We start from the raw sequence: 21,538 nt of genomic DNA on the forward strand, positions 1-21,538 counted from the left end.
GCCTCGTTTCTGCCCCGTTTCTGTCCTATTTCTGCCCCGTTTCTGCCCCTTTTCTCACCCGTTCCTGCCCCGTTCCTGCCCCGGCGCTCTGCCGGGCTCACCGGCCGAGGCGGGGGCGATCCCGGCGCTCTTCTCCCTCCCTTCCCCGAGAGCATTCCCGGCCACTGCCATTACTGGCTCCGAGGTTGCTCCGCTGTGCCCTGAAAGGCTCTGCAGATTCACGTAGGAGTAGCAGCAATTTTAAGACAAGGTGTGCTCCAAGGCAATAAACGAGAACAAAGACCCGGGAGAGCTAAAAGCTGAAGGACTCAATTTATTTCTTTTATCCATTGAATAGCTGAATTATTAAAGTAAAAGCAATGCTACATCGACTTTACCAAGGTGGGGGAGTAAGTTCTGAAGAGCAAGACTGAGGGCTTTTTTCTGCTTTTATGGAACTCGTGTCTGTATGTGAACCTCAGTCAATTGCAGTCAGAAGCAAATACAGCCCTACTCTTAAGGGCAGGACAAAAACCCATGCATTATACTTGTTCCCAAGTTGAAGTAAAGGTTAGTCTCCCTTCAGCTAGCTAAAACCCATAGCAAATGAAATTTGAAACATAAATGATAACCAACACTGAGAGTAAAACTAATACATATTTCTGCAGGGCAAGGCTCATTTATGCTGTGTCCTTTGTTCACATGGAAATACAGCGTATTTGAGACTCCTTTGGCAAATCAAAGAGAAATTAGGAGGTTAAATCAGCAGCAGACAGAGTCAGCAAAACCAAACTACATTAGCATTGCCTTATTATTTCCTCTGTAGTGTTGACAGTGGGGCAATGGATCTTGGGATCAGTGTCAATGGATCTTGGGATCAGTGTCATGGTGAGCTCTACCTATATACAATGTTCTACCTATACACAGCGAGCTCAAACACTACAAAATGTTATTCTCTGAAGAAATTTGCAAACAAGTGTGAAACAGAGGTAGCCTTGGCACTAAAAGAGCTACATTTTTTAAAATAAGGCACACCAGGAGCAGTTTGGTGGCTGAAGCAGGTGTAGTCCTGAGTACAAAGCAAGGCTTGGGACACTTGTAGATGGCCTGCTCCTGGACAGGGGTGACAAGGCTCATGTCACATCGAGCCAGTTCTGCAAGAGATGACAAAGTACAGTAATGCAGTAATTTATGTGATTTTAAAGCACAAGGATGTGAAAACCTAATTAGGTAGTCTTCTATCAAATGAAATGAATAAAATCTATAAAATAAAATGATGAGGCACTAAATTTAGAAGAAAATTCCTTTGATTATCACATGAGAGCTGAGATATTTCAGATCATACTGTCAACTTAATTGGCTGCAATTTATGTAGATTTGATAAAACTATCTGAGCTGTTACTAATGTGGGAAGTCACACTTCATGTATTCCAAAGCAGTTAGCCTTTTCACTCTGATGTAGCACTTGAAAACCTTGTGCTGAACACATTTTGAACTGTATAAGGTGGGAATGACTGGAATTGCTTATTATTTTGTGTTTCAGATGATTTCTGTCTGATTCTGAGCAACAATGTCTGATTGCTCCAGGCATATCTAACACTGGCAGGACAGTTCCCAGGAAGAGAGAAACAGCATTTCTCTCATCTCACTCATACCTCTCTAGCAGTGATCAGGATGATCTTGTTCCTGCTCTCCAGTTTCTAATGCCCACAGTTCCCTGGTTACAACTAGTTCTGCATGGATTTATATGCACATGACTTGGGATAGGTGCCTTTCAACTCACAGGACTTTCAGCTAAATACTTGGACCTGTTCACACAGCAGATAACTGAAGTTTTAGGGATCCCTGATATCCTGTTCTGAGATTTCCAAGAGGAGTACATTCCAGTAGTACCTGTTGTTAGATGCTGTAGTTCATGGGCTAACTCTTAACACATCTAGCAGAGATAAGCAAGAAAAAGCCTGCTGACTGTATTCCTTCTTCACAGTTCACTGATCCCTCAACATCTGGTATCTCACGAGACCTCCTGCCTTTCTGAGCTTCTTCTGAGGGATGTCACCCCAGAAACTGCATCTCACTCAGGCAACTGAGTGTAAAGTTTGTTTTTTATGAAAATCTGACATGAACAGCACCAATGGAAAGAGAGGGGTTATTTTATAAAAGAGTCTAACAAAAGTTCAGGACTAAAGAATGATAACAGGGAAGCAGTTATTAAATAGCAGTCAGCTATGAAAATTTTCAGCTTTCAAACAAAACTTTTGGCCCTTTCTCATAGAAATGGTTCTCACTTGAGAACAGAGCAGAGATTTGTGGGTCCACATTGGAAGTATTTTGTTACTTTAAGTGCATTAATGTTTCAAAGTGAGAGGCTCAGTGAAGACATTTCTCCTGTCTCTGTGTAGAGCCTTGTTCATCTCCACGTCTGCAAACTCTCTCGTGTATGTTGTAGATAGAGCAGTAAGTAACATGATCATCTTCTAAAAATTAGGACAGACTTCTTCAAGTTATTACTTTGTGCTTGTCTCTTCCAGTAATAATAATAAAAAAAATGCTCTGCTTGAATACACAGTTTGGAAAAAAAACTTTTAATTTTTTTTTTTTTGTTTTTTTTTTTTGTTTTGAAAAAATATTAGCATCTGTTCTTGTAGTTTGCTTTGAAGCAAAATGTTTTCTGATTCTTCAGTGTTTGTTCTAAGTTATTAGTCAGTTTCCAAACCACAACCAGAATCTTTTCCTAACTAGTTTATGTAGTAGCATTTGTGGTTTATTAGAATATGTCCTGTTCTTTACTTGGCAAAATTAACCTCCTAACACATACCTTCAAGCCTTCTTAGGCCTCTAGAAAGCAGACTCTCTCCAGTCTGTTCTCCCCCTCCTCTTCCACAATTCAGCTAGGGAATGAGAAGGAAATCTCTCCTTGACTTGCAAAGGACTGAAGTGTGCTGGGGCTTACCACAGCATTGTGCTGGGCTAGAGACTCAATTCAGGACAGACAGCTGCAAGCCATGGTAGAGGAAATCAGGCTGGTTTGGCTGGGGTGGAGTTAATTATCTTCACAGCAGCTGGTATGGGGCTAAATTTTGGATGTATGCTGAACACAGGGCTGATAATACAGCGATGTTTTTGTTATTGCTGAGCAATATTACACAGAGCCAAGGCTTTTTCTGCTTTTCACACGACCGGGCTGGCGAGGGGCTGGGAGGGTGGGGGAGGTTGGGAGGAGACACAGCTGGGACAGGTGACCCCAGTTGTCCAAAGAGATGTTCCAGGCCATGTGGCATCATGATCAGTGTGTAGTGGGGGAAAGAAGGAGGAAGAGGAGGTGTTTGGAGTGCTGGTGTTTGTCTTCCCAAGTCACTGATAGGTGTGATGGGGCCCTGCTCTCCAGGAAATGGCTGAGCTCCTGCCTGCCCTTGGGAAGCTGTGAATGAATTCCTTGTTTTGCTTTGCTTGCTTGCATGACTCTTGCTTTACCTATTAATCTGTTTTCATCTCAGCCCACAAGTTTTCTCACTTTTACCCTTCCAATTCTCTTCCCCTCAACACTGGTGGGGGAGTGAGTGAGTGCCTGTGTGGTACCTGGTGGCTGGCTGGGGTTAAACCATGGCAACTAAATTTTTTGTTCTGATCACAGAAACTCTGGGAAACAAAAATATGAATAAGATTTTGTTGGGGACTTTTTGCTCAAGGAGGTAACAGGATTACAAAGATTCCTCTGATACTAAATTATGTTCTGGACATTCCATTTTTCTCTTTGAAAAGAAATTTCTAGCTCTAAATGCTCTGCTTGAATACACAGTTTGGAAAAAAAATACTTTAAATTTTTTTTTTTTTGGTTTTTTTTTTTTTGTTTTGAAAAAATATTAGCATCTGTTCTTGTAGTTTGCTTTGAAGCAAAATGTTTTCTGATTCTTCAGTGTTTGTTCTAAGTTATTAGTCAGTTTCCAAAACCACAACCAGAATCTTTTCCTAACTAGTTTATGTAGTAGCATTTGTGGTTTATTAGAATATGTCCTGTTCTTTACTTGGCAAAATTAACCTCCTAACACATACCTTCAAGCCTTCTTAGGCCTCTAGAAAGCAGACTCTCTCCAGTCTGTTCTCCCCCTCCTCTTCCACAATTCAGCTAGGGAATGAGAAGGAAATCTCTCCTTGACTTGCAAAGGACTGAAGTGTGCTGGGGCTTACCACAGCATTGTGCTGGGCTAGAGACTCAATTCAGGACAGACAGCTGCAAGCCATGGTAGAGGAAATCAGGCTGGTTTGGCTGGGGTGGAGTTAATTATCTTCACAGCAGCTGGTATGGGGCTAAATTTTGGATGTATGCTGAACACAGGGCTGATAATACAGCGATGTTTTTGTTATTGCTGAGCAATATTACACAGAGCCAAGGCTTTTTCTGCTTTTCACACGACCGGGCTGGCGAGGGGCTGGGAGGGTGGGGGAGGTTGGGAGGAGACACAGCTGGGACAGGTGACCCCAGTTGTCCAAAGAGATGTTCCAGGCCATGTGGCATCATGATCAGTGTGTAGTGGGGGAAAGAAGGAGGAAGAGGAGGTGTTTGGAGTGCTGGTGTTTGTCTTCCCAAGTCACTGATAGGTGTGATGGGGCCCTGCTCTCCAGGAAATGGCTGAGCTCCTGCCTGCTCTTGGGAAGCTGTGAATGAATTCCTTGTTTTGCTTTGCTTGCTTGCATGACTCTTGCTTTACCTATTAATCTGTTTTCATCTCAGCCCACAAGTTTTCTCACTTTTACCCTTCCAATTCTCTTCCCCTCAACACTGGTGGGGGAGTGAGTGAGTGCCTGTGTGGTACCTGGTGGCTGGCTGGGGTTAAACCATGGCAACTAAATTTTTTGTTCTGATCACAGAAACTCTGGGAAACAAAAATATGAATAACATTTTGTTGGGGATTTTTTGCTCAAGGAGGTAACAGGATTACAAAGATTCCTCTGATACTAAATTATGTTCTGGACATTCCATTTTTCTCTTTGAAAAGAAATTTCTAGCTCTTCTGTTTTAAAGTCTGAAAGCTCGTCTTAAGTAGACTCAAAAAGAAGAAGGGACCTGACAAAATTGATGGCTGGCCATGAAATCCTCAAGTGCTGCTGGTCTGGGAGTTCTGAATCAAAACCAGCAGGATTGTATGAAACCATTGATAGATAGAAGAAGACAAGAAGCACTTTGAAATCAACACAGGCCACACAGTGTGTATGTTGGGGGATGTCCAATCACTGGGCACCACCAAGAAGAGCCTGGCTGTGTCCTCTTTGCACCCTGCCTTTAGGTACTTACACACACCGAGGAGATCTCCCCATGACCCCTCTGACTTTGGCAGGAGGGTTCTGCAGATATTTTTGATGCACATCCTCCTTCTTCACCCTATAGTTCCCACTCCAGGAGATCTTATCTCCTGACCTAGCTTGGCATCCCCTGGATGCAGGATTCCCGTCTCTCACACAAGCTTTGGCTGCTGGGACTCAATTAAACGAACACATATTCCTAAAACTGCAGTGCTCTTTCAAGAGCTCACAGCAGGTCAGAGTTCCTCTACTGCAAAGCACTGCTGTGTTTTTGGAGAAAAAAGCAATAACCTTGCAGGTAACTGTACTGCAGTTTAACTGTACCCCTCTGAGCCACGTGAGCACAGGGATAAGATGCAAACACTAAACTGTGTGTCACAGCAGAGACACCAGGAGAGGCAAATGGCTACATGCTGCTAACTGAGGGGCAGCTTTAGAGCAATATATAGCAGGAAACTGTATTAAATCTTTAGTGGGCAAAGTTATAAGGTGCATTTTTAGCCTGGGGTGATCGACAAATTTAAATTAATTTCTTTTAAAAAATTTAATGTCAATAATTAATAGCAACACCAAGGAACATCTTGTGTGTATGGATATAAGACCTTTATTCCCTAAGAGACTTCTGTTAGGGTTTTTTTCCCTTTCTTTTTTCTCCAAATGATGCCAATCTCAGAGGCTGCTCTGCTGACAAGATTTCTCATTTTATGTGGGGCAGAATTCTCTGCATAATGCAAAGGCTAAACTGCCCTAGGAAGCTTTTGCTAGTTCTTCAGCCTTCAAAATACCGTTCTCTTGCTTCTGTAACCTGACAACAGAATACCTTCTGCAATCAAAGCACTCTCCCCAGTAGAGCTCCAGGTAAAGACAACAATTTGTCTGCAAGTACTGCATCAGATGGTGAGAAACCATCTTATCAACACTGTGATGGGAATCCTGACAATTCCTTTCTCCAAACACAACTAGAATACAGTGCTGGGAGTGGTGCCCCTATGTCCATGACATACTGTTTTGTAAGTTAAACACAGTAACTTTTGTAACTTAGAGACAGTAAATTTCCCTTTTTGCTTTTTGAGAAGTTCTTCCACTAAGAAAGTCTTCTTCAAGAGGAAAGGACTAGACCACTTTAGCTGAAGGTTTAGGTCCTCTGAAACCAAAGTCCAGCGTTTAGACTCCATGGCCCTTCACCATAAAAGGATTTGGTACACAGCCCTCCACACTTCAGGACAAAAGGTGAAGGGATGCAGAATGAAGAATGAACATGAGCTGCAGAAGGAACTGGCTGACATTTTCTATGTTCTCAGGTGAAATGCCAGTTTGTGCTCAGGCCCATTTTCAAGTACAATCACCATACTAGTTATCACATGAGATATCACAACAATTGGCAATAAATCTCAGCCACAGCAGGCTCCATTTGTCACAAACTAAATGCTTCCTACCATTACTTATTCAATAGGGCATATATTTTTAGTGTATGATATTTTGCTACTATTTTATTTTGCATATGCTTCATTCCTGTGCATGTAGAAATGTCCAGGGAGCAGAATGTAGAATGTGAAGGGAGCAGAAAAAAAATTGTATATGGAGAAAAGGGAAATTAATCATAACTCACATTGTATATTAAAACTAGCTGCATGTAACACATCATCTACAGGTATGGAAGAAAAAAACCTTTATGACAAAGTAGAGTATGCTAATTAGCTAATTATAGATGGTAAACCAGATCCCCATAAGGGATGACTACAGTAATATCTTAACTGAGGAGCACTTGATGACCTTCAGTGGATCCAGCTTCATGACATCTCCCTAATTACATTCCTCCCACAAACTGTTATACTCACTACTATGATCTTAGCAAGTCTATTCATGTTTCCTAATTTGGCAAAGAGCAGGACCAAAGATATTTAACAGAAGTTACTCCAAAGTGAAAATTATGTAGGAATGGGTTTGCAAATAATGAACCAACCTAATGCTTTGTAGGTTCCTTATTTTTGCTGCTGGGTTTGCGTGCTAAACCGAGCAAGAAAACATGGATCAAAAATAATACAAAATTCATCATGTTAGCTTGCAATTTACTGAAACTAACAATGAAATATGACAATACAGGAGGTAAAGTTGGAAATAACTGCTGTGGTTCTAAAAGCTTTGATATCTGTGGCATGTTAAAGCGTATTTGTGGGGTTTTTTTATTGCATCATATTATAGGATCACAAAATAATGGAAACTATGGAGTTATTCTGTTTCAAGTAGAAACAGTTTCCTACAGAGTACCACAAGAAACAAAAAAAAAATATCAAAGGAAAACCCCTCAATAGTGAATATCTCAGAAGATTATAGTACTGATGTAAGAGAGAATTAATTTCCAAACTGTGAAAACCAAAGAACACCCTCATCTATCAGTACACACTGCACAGGCCTATTCTATTGATCAGTCAGTTCACCATTCTTTTGAGATTATCACATCCAAAGATGATCTCTAACCCCTTCTTGTAGATGGAGCAAAGTATCAGGCATATGTGACTGTGAATTTCTTGCAGACTGAGGTAATCTTCTCTAGATTTGCTTGATCAATCATAAAACAGCTCTCTGACAATATCACATTTTATACGAGGCTGCAGGCCACAGCTTAAGCACCAGATCTGATGAATTTCCTCTTACAGGGGACAGTGCTTAGATTTAGCATCACTCAAGGCTGCTGGAGGTGGCACCTGATTAATTTGCATCTCAATTTTATGTGGAATTCATGCACATGCTTAGTTCAACATCCAAACCGACAGGCTCCAGCGAGTACTGTACCTGAAAATCCTACGGAAACTGAGCTTGCAGATATGATCTGTGACTGCACTACCCAAAATCTAGAAATCTGTATCCCTGTCAGAACCTGATAACCAATACATCAAAAGAAGGACAGAGACAGAAATTACTTCTTAATAACCTCACTGCTTTCAAGATGCCCTTTACTTTGCTGACCTTGCTGTTGAAAACTTTATAGTGAACCTCTGAGCATGCCCTAAATGTTTCTGTCACATTCTCAGTAAGGTAAAAACTAAAAAACTTTTAAATGTTAAAAATAGCAATCATCTGAGAATAAATATGGGACTAAATTTACATCGGAATATCTCTTACAGGAAAAAACCTCTTTAAAGCCTGACATTAAAAATTCATATTTCTCTGGGCAGTGCTTTAGTGAAATTACTAGAATGTTATATTTTACAAAATGTTATTTTTCCCCCCCAAGTTTCCTGAAGAGAAAGATTCTGTTGCATCTTTAAAATATCAGGAACATTATGACACAGCAGGGTAAAAGCAAGAAAAGACTCAATACTCTTTCCTTCCAAATGGCATATTTATACTGTACAGAAAAAATAATTATGTTAATGATGCAGAGTACACTGGGATAATGCACTTAAATTATACACCATTTCTTTTAAGATTCCTGGTTCTTAGCACTTCTGCATTCCCAGAACCCCTTTGCATTGCTTTCTGTTTTCCTCTGTTCTTCATTTATGTTTCTGTAAATTCAAGATGATTTTCTCCTGCTCAGCTCCTCTGCCTCTCTTTAGGATAAAAAGGATTTATCAGTCAGTATGCACAACTAGCAATTCAGGTGAATATTATGTAACACAACTATCTTTTTCTTGCTGTAGCCAGGGTGGAGGGCTGTTTTGTATTAAAACTTCTCTGTACATCTGAGTTTTCATTGTAAGTGCCTGACACATCTTTACTGACTCAGGCTTTTCAAAGGAAATCAGAGGATAACTTCATGGACAGAAATTATCATTAATTTCTATAAGGTTCAGAATGTAGAACAACAAAGGCTTATGGGTCTTGTTTGAAATCAGATATAAATTATTCTGAAGTTGTCACTGAAGTGCTGAATATTTAGTTTTAAATGAAATCATCGTAGAATCATAGAGGGGTTTGGGTTGGAAGGGATCATTAAAGGTCATCTAGTCCAACCCATCTGCAATAAGCAGAGGCATCTTCCACTAGACCAGCTTGCTCAGAACCTCATCCAGCCTGATCTCCAATGTTTTTGGGGATGGGGCATTTACCAACTCTCTGGGCAACCTGGTCCAGTGTTTCATCACCTTCACTGTAAAAAACTTCTTCCTTATATCTAGTCTGAATCCAGAGTCCTCAAGTTTAAAACCATTACTCATTACCCTGTGACAAGAAGACCTGCTAGAAATTCTGTTGCTATCTTTTCTATAAGCCCTCTTTGAGTACTGAAAGGCCACAGCGAGGTCTGCCCAGAGCCTCCTCTTCTCCAGGCAGAACAACCTCACCCTCTCAGCCTGTCTTTCATAGAGATGCTCCTGCCCTCCCTTCACCTTTGTCACCCTCCTCTGGATTCACTCCAACAGGTCATGTCCTTCCTGTGCTGGACTACAGCAAGTCCTGGAGTGGCACAAATAACATTGTCTGTGTTTCTGTGATCAAATATATGGAACCATTAGAATGTCAATTTTGAATTACATAAATAAATTAATATCAAATAACTAAAGTTCCAAAGCAGCTTTTTAAAAATACTGACCTACTTGCCCATCACAGCAATAAATTTATTTGCATTTTAAAACATTCATTTTTAGTTATATTGTAAAAATACAAGTTCTATATTTTGCAAAACTGGAAGTTGTGCTTATGAAGCATTATGTTATTTTTAAGGTGGCTTTGATATTCCAAACACACTGAATTTTTAGTATGCTGAATAGACTACTTCAGGCTGGTTAATGGGTGCCATATATCACTGGATATACTCTCCAACATGTTTGAAATAACAGCAAATCCCAATTATGAGTTCTAATATTTTTTCTTTGCATTATGGGGTGTGACTCCAGGTCCACTGAAGTAATTGAAAAGCCATCTTTTAACTTAGAGAGCTTCCTGGATCAGCCTGCTTCTCCTAGAGCCATGCAGAGAATCTCTCTTCTACTCACCTGCTTCTTCCAGCTACTGTTCAGCTTTGGGGACGTATTTCAGCTCACTCTTTATGTTCTGAATCTCTGACAAGTTGACAGCAGGACCTGGAAGTTTCTTGGCTCCTGGGAGCAGTTTCTTCTCTGTCCCCTCCTCTGTTGAAGCAGGAGCATTCTGCACAAAAGGACACCAGTAACCTTCCTGCTGCAATAGCAATCTCTTGAACATGAGCATAGATCAGTTATTTGAAAAACAGGAAATGATATTTTTATACTAAAGGCAATCCCAGTGGGAAAAGGGGTGGAGTCATGAAGAGATAGATTATTCTTTTAGTTGTTGTCTAAAATGTCTAACAACATTCTAAAAAAAATAGAAGATGCTCAGTATAGAGGGAATGAGAATTAGAATGGGTAAGAATTTACAGTGCCAGGCAATTACTAGAAAATAACTGACTGGAGAATTAAAGGCAACTCCAAGTCTTTCATATTTTAGATGACAAAAAAGTAGAAAACTGTTTTTATCATCTAATTCCTTTGATAGTTTCACAATTGCCAGACGCTTGGAGAGGAAGATCATCATGCACTTCTGCTGCTCTGGAGAAGAGCTGTGATAGTAGATTATGGACTCCAAAAGCTCCCTGCAAGATTAACATGAGTTGAAATTTAACTTTTCATAACCTCAGTTGCAAGAGCAGAAGGGTTTTTTGTCATTTTATATTTGAATTAGGGTAGTGCTGCATGGCTATTTTGCTGAAACTGTAAAAATGCCAGTTAAATAACAGCAATTACACAATAGTGAGCAACTCAGCTAATTTCCCAATGGACCACAGTGTTTCAGCCCTTGGTACTTCCTCAGCTGTACTATTGCATCTAGGTGAGTAGAGCAGGTATTTAAGACCATTTATACTCTAGACTGGATAATATTTTGAAGGAGTAGATTTCCAGACATGAGTTTATTGTTGTTCCAGCCTGTTGCATGTTTTATAAAGCTGGCATAAAGGAGGAATCAAGTACATGTAGAGATTAATTTATATTTTACTATAAGTAATTTCATGATGAAATTATTTTTTCATTTTTGATTACTCTGTGAATGTCCTCTTGTGATGGGCTTTTTAGAGTTCAATAATGATTTAGATTTATTAGCCACCCTTTTTGAAAAGCTACATTAACTGTGAACAGTCAATTCTTAATATTTAACTTAATTTTTAAAATTCCAACATTACTTGTCAAATATTATTGGCCAGAAAATCCCTCTTTTTTTTTTTCTCTCTGTTGACTAATGGACTACATGCTAATCAGGAAGAAGACTGCAATGTCAACTAGAACAAACAAGGTATTGTAGAAAACTGTCATATTCTTCCTATCTGATCTTTAAGGACTTTCCTAAGATCACCAGATATAAGAAAATGGAATTGATAATTACATTTCTTGGCTTGGTACACTTGTATTATCTTTTCTCACATTTTAGCAAATACACTATTAATTAATACAGGATGATACTAATAATATTTTACTATTATTTTTGCTAGATCATTTAAAATCCCAGACATTAATTCATCCCCAGGAACTGTATGTACTGTCTGATATCTGGTTTAATAATCTAACATCCTGAAACAGTAGCAGAGCACAGCAGGAGAATAAGTAAATTGATACAAAAGCTGTTTGGAAGGATGCACAAAATTGTATCAGTAGTCAAAGATGTCATGAGCTTGTATTGTTTCCTTTGACAGTTTTCCTAGGTAATTTAAATAATCAGGGGAAACAAACACTCCCTGAACCCCGTAGTACTTATTAGTACGTAGCAAAAAATATGTAAAAAATACCATTTCAAGTCACGTGCAACACCATTCCTCTTGTAGAGCAAGTGGTGCAAGCTTCGCCCACATTTTGGAGACTTTGTGCTCCATAAATTGTTGTCAGCTTTCTCTTCCAGCCTCAGGTGTTTGCTATTTATGACCTCACTGCTCCCTGTATCACTCACTCCATGTGCAACGCACAGCTGAGGTTAGACTAAAGCCTTCAGTTTTATGGAAGGAAGACTGAAGAGTCACTTAGATATAGAAAAAGGGTTAAAAAACACAAGCATGGGAATGGTCTGACTGACGAGTTATTTTCTGTAATTCTCACCATCCATTTATTTTCATGTTAACATGTCTGCTCCACTGACCTTCAGAAATATACATTCCTGTCTGACTCCACCCCCCTTTGAGTAAGATCCATATTCCCCTCATCTCCTTTAAAATACAGTGGAAAATGCACTGTTAGCAGTCATTATACAAAACTGCTCTGAAAAATCATGAGCTGTATGGCAAAACTTACGGCAAAACTTAAAAATATGAGAAAATTGAAATGACAAGTTCACTGGTAGCATTTTCATTCTATTCCTATAACAAGATCTTTTTCTGTAGTGTTTAACCCCATTGGTTTGGTTGAGTATTGCCCATAAAACCTGGGCCAAGAACTTCCATAATGTCTGTCTCCTATAGAGTATTCATGCAGCTGAGAAAGCAACATTCAATTATCCAAACAAATGTAATTATCAGCACTGGTCATTTATTTATTTCTCAAACACTACTAGAACTCGCACATGCTATATTAGTTTCTGCTTAATAACATCCACTCCTTCACCAGTTTAATTACTGCAGAGACAATAGAATATGCTTTGATTCCTTTCTTCCAAGGAAGAAAGCCACAATATTGAACACATCTTTTTAAAATCTTCTTAAGAGCCAAGTCAGCCTAGGCTTGATTATTTCGGGAAAGTTCTCTGTAAACAGAGCACAGTTTATATCACAATATGGCAAAATTCAGAAAAAAAAAACCAAAAACCAAAAAACTGACTGAGCCAGGAAAGGAAGAATTGGGTCTTACAGCCTGTCCTTCCCTTGGCTGTGAGGAGCAGTGGGAGCTCTGGCCCAGCAGGATGAGTTCTCATGTGGGGATTGTGAATCCAAACTAAGTAAACTGGCCAGGAAACCAGGAGCACCTGTCTTTTTTGTCTTGCTTGGAATATCTACCACTACCTTTTCTTCCACTGTTGGTGTTAGGGTCTCAATTATTGTTGAAGTTAATGGTAATTAAGATGCTTTAATATTATTCAGAAATATGATATCTGTGTTTAATCATAACCTTTGTGATAATGTTAGTTAAGGTATAAATTGGATTTTATATTCAAAATTCAGTGTTAAAACACTTCCTGTAAAATACAAGCGGAAAATACAGAATTCAGTCTAAAATTGAGTATTTTCACCCCAGGGCAGGTAAATGGGTTCACAATTTCTGGTTTAACTTGCAAGCATCTTCACATTCAATTTATTCTTGTTGATAAACCTTCCAAAAAGCATTGTGTTTGAAAACCTGTTCCAATACTGCTAAGCTGTAACAATAAATCACACCACAGGATGACAGGTAACAGAAAATTCTTCCAAAGCCTTGCTATAACTTTTCCTGCTGTATCTCATCAGCTCCCATCTAGACAAATACTGCTGGTGAAATCCTGGCTCTCTCTCCTGACAGCAGATATCATCCCGCTGGGGAAGCAGAGCTACACACCTTTGACACAGTTTATATTCCTATAGGTGCCTTGGCACCAAAAGCAGAACTATTTATATACATGAAGTGTTAGTAAGTGGCCATTTATTTCCATGAATGATCAGTGCCTGTTCAACTGTGGTACCTAAGATTGGTATGTGGAGCTACAAGATCACTTTAAGGGCTTTTTCCATTTTATGGCAGGGTTGCTCCTTGGAAAAAACCAAATCAAAAAACCTTTTTTGCTTACCTCCTCCACTTCTTCAGGTGTAACTTCTTTTCTTTTATGAGGGTGGCCTGCACCAGGTCGAAATGCTCCCATTGGGATGTTAATATTAGCCTGTGAGAAGGAAATTGTGATGTATAGAATGGTGACTGATAAATAAAGATACAGTTGGTAAATGGCAAAACTCGAAAGGAGTGGGACAAGCGTATAGACATTATCATGGTTTCCAAGCACTTATGCCTTCAGTGTATGCATCATCACACCACTCCTGGAAAGAGAAGTGCTTTCATCTCCACTTGAAAGAAAGAAAGAAAGTGAAAAAACAAAGAAGAAAGCTTTTGAAGTTCTGCATTTTAGACTAATGCTTTCTGATTTCACTGGACTTTAAAACAATTTAGTACTGGACGCTGAAGTGTCTTTAGGCACCTGGGTCTGCTTCAGTTCGGTCAAGGTCAAAAAGAAAGTGAGTGCTAAAAGCAACATTTAAGAGTAAATCATGCAAATCCTTCAATAACACCCAATGACTGGACCACTCTTCATTCTCCAATGACAGCAGTTTTCACCTCACTTAATCAAAGGTATCTTAGAAGGGAAGACTGCCCTGAGTCATCTTAATCCATAAGTATTTAAAATGTGATTTTAGCAACAAAATTTACCCACGGTTGCTACGAACTGTAAATACTTGAACCAGCTCCAACACCGGGCAGACCACTGGCCCCTAGCTTCTGCAAACTCCCTCCAGAATTATACCCACACAACTGCATCAATCTCAACTTTTATCTGGGGCAGAAAGCCAGTAGCCATATCATAATGGGGCTGATAATAGATACCTTAAAAGTAAAGATTTTGGGGAACAGAATAGCACAAAACACTGCTTAGGAAAGAGCAGCTGAAAAGTATCCATTTCCCAATGTGACCCAGCCAAGATTGTTTTAAAAGTCAAATGGCATGATCAACTAAATGCACAATTTATACTTATTCTTATCTCGTGATCTCAGAAGAGAAGCTGTTCCTAGGAAATGTCATCAAAATACCACGACTCCCACTGGTAAAACCAGGGGTTGAATCGATAATGTTACGGAGCGGAAGCAGAGAACCTTCTAACAGCGAGCTCTGTTCTTGTCCTTTACCATCTGACTGCTCTGCACTAAATGAAGACAAATAATCCCATCCTTCTGCTCAAGTTATGGTCTTGCAGATCATGACCTACTTGGGCAACCACAGGAAAACAGCTCACGGTTTTCAGTCACAACAACTGTTCTGACAGCTGTAATCAAATGACAAGCAAGTTAAAAATCCATCTGGCAAGAAATGAATACTTTTCCCTGTATTCTACTTACCTGTTTCCCATTATCTTATTCATGCAAGATGATGCTGTCATTTCAGTGGGGCTGCCAAATATCTGCAGGGTCACAGACAACCAGGTATTTGTTTCATAAAAGTCTTCCACTGGCCATTACTTTAGATATTGTGAAACTTTTCACCTGCACTTTTTAAGTTCCCAGGAGAGAGGGCATTTTCGGCCTCACAGTTCCTAACTCATTATTTCATTTATGGGTGGAAAAAAACAAGCTTTGCTGTTTCTAGTTTTAAGTAACTGCCCTGCCAAGCTCTGGTATCTCCAGACAGCTTCAATTTTTGGAATGGGAAACTTCTCTGCAAATTACAGCTAGCATGGTCATACAAGTTTGAAGTGTTGAAACTTTAAGAGATATCTCTCCTTGTGGTGCACATCCTGAACTTTGACGTTCCTTCCCCTTGGAGGCAGCCAAAGCAGAAGCCAGCCTCCCACAGAACACTACAGCACTTGCATTTCCCACTGTGTTTGACAGACCAACGGTGACTAAAGGTGGTTCAGAAAGCAAAAATGAACCACTAAGTTCCAGAGTGCTAATTAAATTCAACAAACCACTCTTTGGTCTGCTTCAGCACTTTCCCAGTAATCTGTGTCACACTAAAGCGGTTTGTACTTTTTTGTCTGCAGTAGGAACATTCCTGTCAGAGTTCGAGCAAGAAGTACGTAGTCATGACAAAATAACTTAGTAAAATGAGCATCCTTTAAGACATAGTTAAAAACAGTTTGGATCTGATAATACATACTGTAAATTAAAATATTGCCAGTATGAAATTAAAATATGACATTTCCAAACAATTCCTGTCCATAGGTACCAAAGTCCTGAGGTGTAAATCTCTCTTAATCCAGAGCTGGTCCTGTCTCGCAGATGAGCAGCTGAGTAATGGGTGTGCCAAATTCTGTACACCAGCATAGCTCTGCAAGGACTTGTGCTGTGTTGCCTAACAACTTCTGTTGTTTAACAAAAAGACAATTGTGTTTTTAAAATATGTTTCAAGACTTTTGTTACCAGTGAGTTGAGATGGAAAGATGACCCTAGGGGATCTCCGTCCAGTAAAATGCTAAATAGGAAATTTTCTGTTCTAGACTCTGGAAATCCTAAATTATAATTGCTTTAGACAGACTTTCTAAGTGTGATTGTTATATTTAACCACATTAATTAGGAAAACTACTGAGTTTGCACTTCCTTTGTTTGAGAGGCGTACCATATTTAGTGCCATGCAGTTTTTGCAATGATTGGGTAGGTATGTGCACTGATGTACTCTACCAGGGCCCTTCTGAACAGACCAAAGGAAAAATACCTGTAAAAATGACACTCTAATATATTGCTGGTTTGACTCAATCAAACTGTTACTTTGAGATTTTTTTGGTGTGTTCTTCTTTCTGTTTATTAGAGAGAGTATTAAGGTTAGGATACAACTGATGCAGCTGTGCATGAGCTGAGGACTGTTATGGATAAGTCCTTCACAGCATCACAGCCATTCCTGGCTGTCCAGGTGGATGACTGAGTAATCTGGAAAGACATCTTTGTATAAATGTATTTAATTAAAAAAGAGGAAGGAAGGAAGGAAGGAAGGAAGGAAGGAAGGAAGGAAGGAAGGAAGGAAGGAAGGAAGGGAAGCTGTAGAGAAAACTGAATGAAATCCAGAAATAAACAAACAGCAACAAAAAACCCTAGAAACCTCCTCACCCTTACCTCTAGGCAAAGCCGAGTTTTTAAAGATAGAATAATATTCAGTCAGAGCTGTTCACAGCCTTTAACACAGTGAGAAGGGGAGGTCAGCAATTTTTTTCAGAAATTAACATACTTTAGTCCTCTATTGCCCCAAACTACTCTTGGGAACCAGTTGCTGCCCTTAAGTCTCACACATCTGTATTTAGTAGCTATTGGGAAGTGAACATTTTTGTCTGTATCTAGTACAGTCAGAAAAAAAACCCATTTCAGGCACAGAACACCATGAAACACTTCAGTTAGTGAGGTGCCAATACATTCCCATTGCTGCAGCATGATGTGCATTCCCCAGGGCACGTCAGTCCTATTATACCAGCACACAATAGCAAAGGATCATGAGATATGAATCACAATGTATAAAAGTAATGTGACATTTTGAGTCACAGTTCTTAGACTGCTCAAAGCGTAACAAGCATCAGTTCAGGTGCAAGTCTCCTTACTAGACCCACCTTTGACACAATGCTTAATAGATATATTTGAAATTTTTGCAGTAATTTTCTCACTTTTCAAATTACCTTTGCAAAAAGTAAAGTTTCTTAAAATGTTACACTTAGTGCTTAAATTTAATGCATTTTTAAATTAACAACCTAGGAGCATTGTTTATATTTAGAAGTTGAAGCCATCCTAGAAATGAAATGCAGCCTATCATTACATCTCTAAGAAAAAAATGCAAACCAATGAATTCCTTAGAAATGTTTGTATGCACCTATGGAGTTTAAATGAAAAATGTAAGTAAATGCTTTTCAGCTATTAAAGATCCATAATTTTTCATTAATCCTGCAAACATTTCTATAATCACTGTAAAAGAGGAATGAAAATTCGAACTGAGTGAAATCAAAAGTCTGGCAAAATGGCAATTTTTTTTCTAATTTCAACAGAATTAGAATATAGTATTTAGCATGCCTATTTTGGTAGAATTGATGATGATAATGAAGATGATGATGATGATAAAGAGACTGCACTTTCACAGTGCCTTGCATCTTCAGTATGCTGCTTAGCCGCTGGCTAATTAATCTTGATGCTCCAATCCATTGCATTAGTATTATCTCCAGAAAACAGAACAAAGAAGACTTCAGAAATTCCATTTTATGGAATTTTTTCTTAGGTAAGGTAACTTGAACTCATAGTAAAATTTCATTGGAAGTGCATTTTACAAAATACATGAGAATTCTGTAAGATTCTTCAGTTCCGAAGATATTTAGGCCTTTTGACAAGAGCCATTGATAACATGAACTAAACACATTCTTCATGATGTTACTTTGTGATAATGTTGGAATAATTCTCCAGCTGCTTATTTTACAAGTATGCAACAATCAACTCTATCCTTATAAGCAACAAGTATACAACAATCAACTCCATCATCCTTCAATGTGTTATTGAAGAGGTATGTGGCAGACAAGAATCTTTCATATTAAAAGATTAGTGTTTCTCTCATTTTCCTTTGGCTTCTAAATAAAATACTTCTTAAACAACTATTTGAACTTGAGGGTTTTTCTCCTTAAGAATGCAGACATGAAAAACTTCACAACACCCATGCTATCTTTTTAGCCTATAATTCTCCCAGCATTATATTGGCTTTGTGGAAAATCTAATGGTTGCAGGAATTATTTTTGCTTAACAGTTATGCAGATGCATTACCATATTTTGCTTAGATGATGCTCCAATAGGCATAACCTAACACTGCAAAGACCACACAAACAAGTGATTAATGAACCTATCTGATCCAGTTTTTATCAGCTCAGATCAAAAGATGATCTCCAGGTCACACTTTTTCAGTGCTTTCATATCTACTAAGCTTTTCACTTTAACAGAATAACCCCAGCTAGCACTCCTGTGGTGCTTTGTCTGAGTAAGAATGCAGTCTGCCAAGCAATGGAGGATGAGATTTATTATTTTATTATATTAAAAACATTAAATGCTATGTCTTACCTGAATGGCTTTGACATGTGATGCTGGTTGTTTTGACATTTTTACGACAGAGGCTTATCCCTGCAAGCAAAATTGGAAAGTGTTACAGGCTCTGACATTCTGATAGCTGTGGAAGATAAGCTAGAACTTAACCCATGCTGCCTCTTGACAGGCATCCATTTCACCTGCCAAGCTCCTGTTTCCATCTCAGTTTCCAAGCTGCTTAGTTATGCCTTCTGATATCAGGAGGAGACAGAACACCTGAGCTTCACCAATTAATCTTTCATAGCCACAAATGAAGCTATCTCTTTCACATTAAAAACAATAATGAGTAGAGATAAGGAATCTCTCAAACATTAACAGCACTGTAAAATGAGTAAGAATTAAAGGAAGCTTTTGAGGACAAGCAGTGTGTGATTAGCCCAGTCACTGTATGTATGTGGGAATTATTAGAACTTTCAGTTTAAGCCTTCTCTCAAATAAAATGTAACTAGTTAGAAAATATTGCAGACATAACCATTTTCTGACTCAATCCTTGCAAATCTTTAATGCCTGTGACTGAGAGTGGACAAGATGGTCAAGTAGAAAAGTTCTCCTTGACAACTGCTAGAGCACAAAGTAGCCTCCCTTCAAAGTTTTAGATCATATAGATTCATCAATTTTCTTTAGCAATAAGATCAAAAATAACATATTTTTCCCTATAATTTTATGCAGGTGGAGAAATTCAGACTGATACACTATCAATATACAATAGCAAAGGGAAATACACCAAAGTAAAAAGGAAGAAATTTTATTAGCAGATTATTTGAAACACCATCTCAGCCTTTCCTTCTCTCACTGAGAAGTTACATTTTAACTGGACTAGACTTTCATCAAAGTCTGATTATTTAACTATTATAATATAAAGTAAGGCAGTAATTCTAAAAGCTCAGAAATTAATTCACCAGAAAAGTCACTGATCACCACCAAACTACAGCACATTTTTGATACTGTATTTAATTTTAGATAGGAAGGGAAGTAATAAGAACAGAAATAAATGACATAGGAGAGAATAGCAGAAATACACTGAGAAATTAAAAGTGTGTGAAGACTTGGGTACCTCAAAGAGTATAACTGCCACATGAGGCAGTCCCCAAAAAACCATACAGATGAATTGTAGGTTGGCTTCATCTTGGAATATCAGCAATATCAGCCTGAAATTGTACTGCTGGGGCTGACTAGAAGACTTCCTCCTGCATATTCTCACATCAGTTTTAAATCTGTGTACAATGCTGAGCAGAATTAAAAACACAAATGACCTGCCATTAGAGGTCTCCCTCTGGTCACACTCTCAGCTGCAAAAAGTGGTGTCGAAACCAACACAGCATTCAGTCAGAGGACAATCATGTTCATAAATTGTTTGGGTTTAAATTGCTTCCACTAAATTAATAAATCAGAAAAAAATCCCACTATGCAAAATAAAACCAGCATTCTTTTAATGAGCTTTATATTGTGGTTTTATATATACAATCTGCAAATGAGAGGGAGTTTTAAAAACTTCAGAATTCACTTTAGGGGATGCAATCTCAGCCACTGACATTCATGACAAAATTCAAACACATTTCAAAACCACAACAGGATTTACTATACTCTACCTCCTTTATTTTTGAAAATCTTTATTAGGCGTCTAAATAACTGTTCCGTTGATCAGTGACTGTATTCCAAAATAAACACAAAACAATTCCCCAACTGACTGGGAAGACAGGAGTCATAATACAGATTGTTTAATTAATTTTTTAATCAAATTCTCATCTTTCTAATCAGAATGAAAAATGGGGAAAAAAGCATATTTAAAAATGTTTAAATAACATTAAATACTTTGAAACACAGTGGACCTACTTCCCAAACACTGTCACAAAGAAATTCTTGCTAAGATGTATTTCATCTTGCATGCCTGTGCATTGGAAAAACACCCATACACACCTCTTGGGCCACTTAGAGATAAATGGCAAGGATTTACCCTGAACCTCAGCTATGAAACAAGCACAGCATTAGTGTTCCTCAGCGAGCTGCTCTGGGTTCACAGGCAGCCAGTGTTGGAAATTACTGCAATCAGACACCGGTTCCTAAAGAGGGCTGCATGATACAATTGTGTAGGACTGCTTTTGGAGGAGGTGATTTTCCTAGCAGACCGTGCTGTCCTCATTACCGCCAGAGAAATCAGGACAACAGCACACTACTGAGTAAAAATAGATCTCTGGCTCTTTCCCCTTCCCTCCCTTCCCTGAATTTCCTTACAGAGCAATGCTGACCATCAATCACAGGAAAATAAACCTTAGATTACAGAAGCATCCATTACAGAAGTGATAAGTTAATTTCTATCAATTCCTTTGTTCTTTCACCATGTGTCTCAGACAGAGTGAGTCAAGAGTGCTGCACTGATTGTATTAAGTTATTTCTGGTATTCCAATCAGCTCTGAAGACTTGAAAAAATCCCACTTCACCCTCATTTCCACAGCAGGATTTCACATCTCTAGCAGGCAGAGAAATGCAGACACGCAGCCTGTATTCCCTGGCGTCTTTTTGGCCTCCCCACACCTTACCTTTTACCT

The 21,538-nt window shown here is 38.8% G+C and overlaps 1 protein-coding gene across 5 annotated transcripts in view; it reads right to left on the bottom strand.

The window, feature by feature from the left end:
• Positions 1 to 21,538, bottom strand: part of SMPX (small muscle protein X-linked) — a 42,379-nt gene that overhangs the window by 19,672 nt on the left and 1,169 nt on the right. For 2 of the 5 annotated variants that reach the window (XM_041399977.1, XM_041399976.1), the window contains exons 2-4: positions 18,969 to 19,028; positions 13,978 to 14,067; positions 10,218 to 10,371 (exon numbers count right to left, since the gene is read on the bottom strand). In XM_041399977.1, the coding sequence (XP_041255911.1) occupies positions 10,231 to 10,371; positions 13,978 to 14,067; positions 18,969 to 19,007 (270 nt within the window). In that variant the 5' untranslated portion in view covers positions 19,008 to 19,028 and the 3' untranslated portion in view covers positions 10,218 to 10,230. Of the gene's footprint in view, positions 1 to 293; positions 1,134 to 8,137; positions 8,159 to 8,605; positions 8,835 to 10,217; positions 10,372 to 13,977; positions 14,068 to 18,968; positions 19,029 to 21,538 lie in introns of those variants that run through there. The other 3 variants (XM_041399979.1, XM_041399980.1, XM_041399978.1) reach the window with 3 other exon arrangements.

Source organism: Onychostruthus taczanowskii, unplaced genomic scaffold (genome assembly GCF_017590055.1).
Source record: "Onychostruthus taczanowskii isolate IOZ18803 unplaced genomic scaffold, ASM1759005v1 scaffold17, whole genome shotgun sequence".
Taxonomy (NCBI): domain Eukaryota; kingdom Metazoa; phylum Chordata; class Aves; order Passeriformes; family Passeridae; genus Onychostruthus; species Onychostruthus taczanowskii.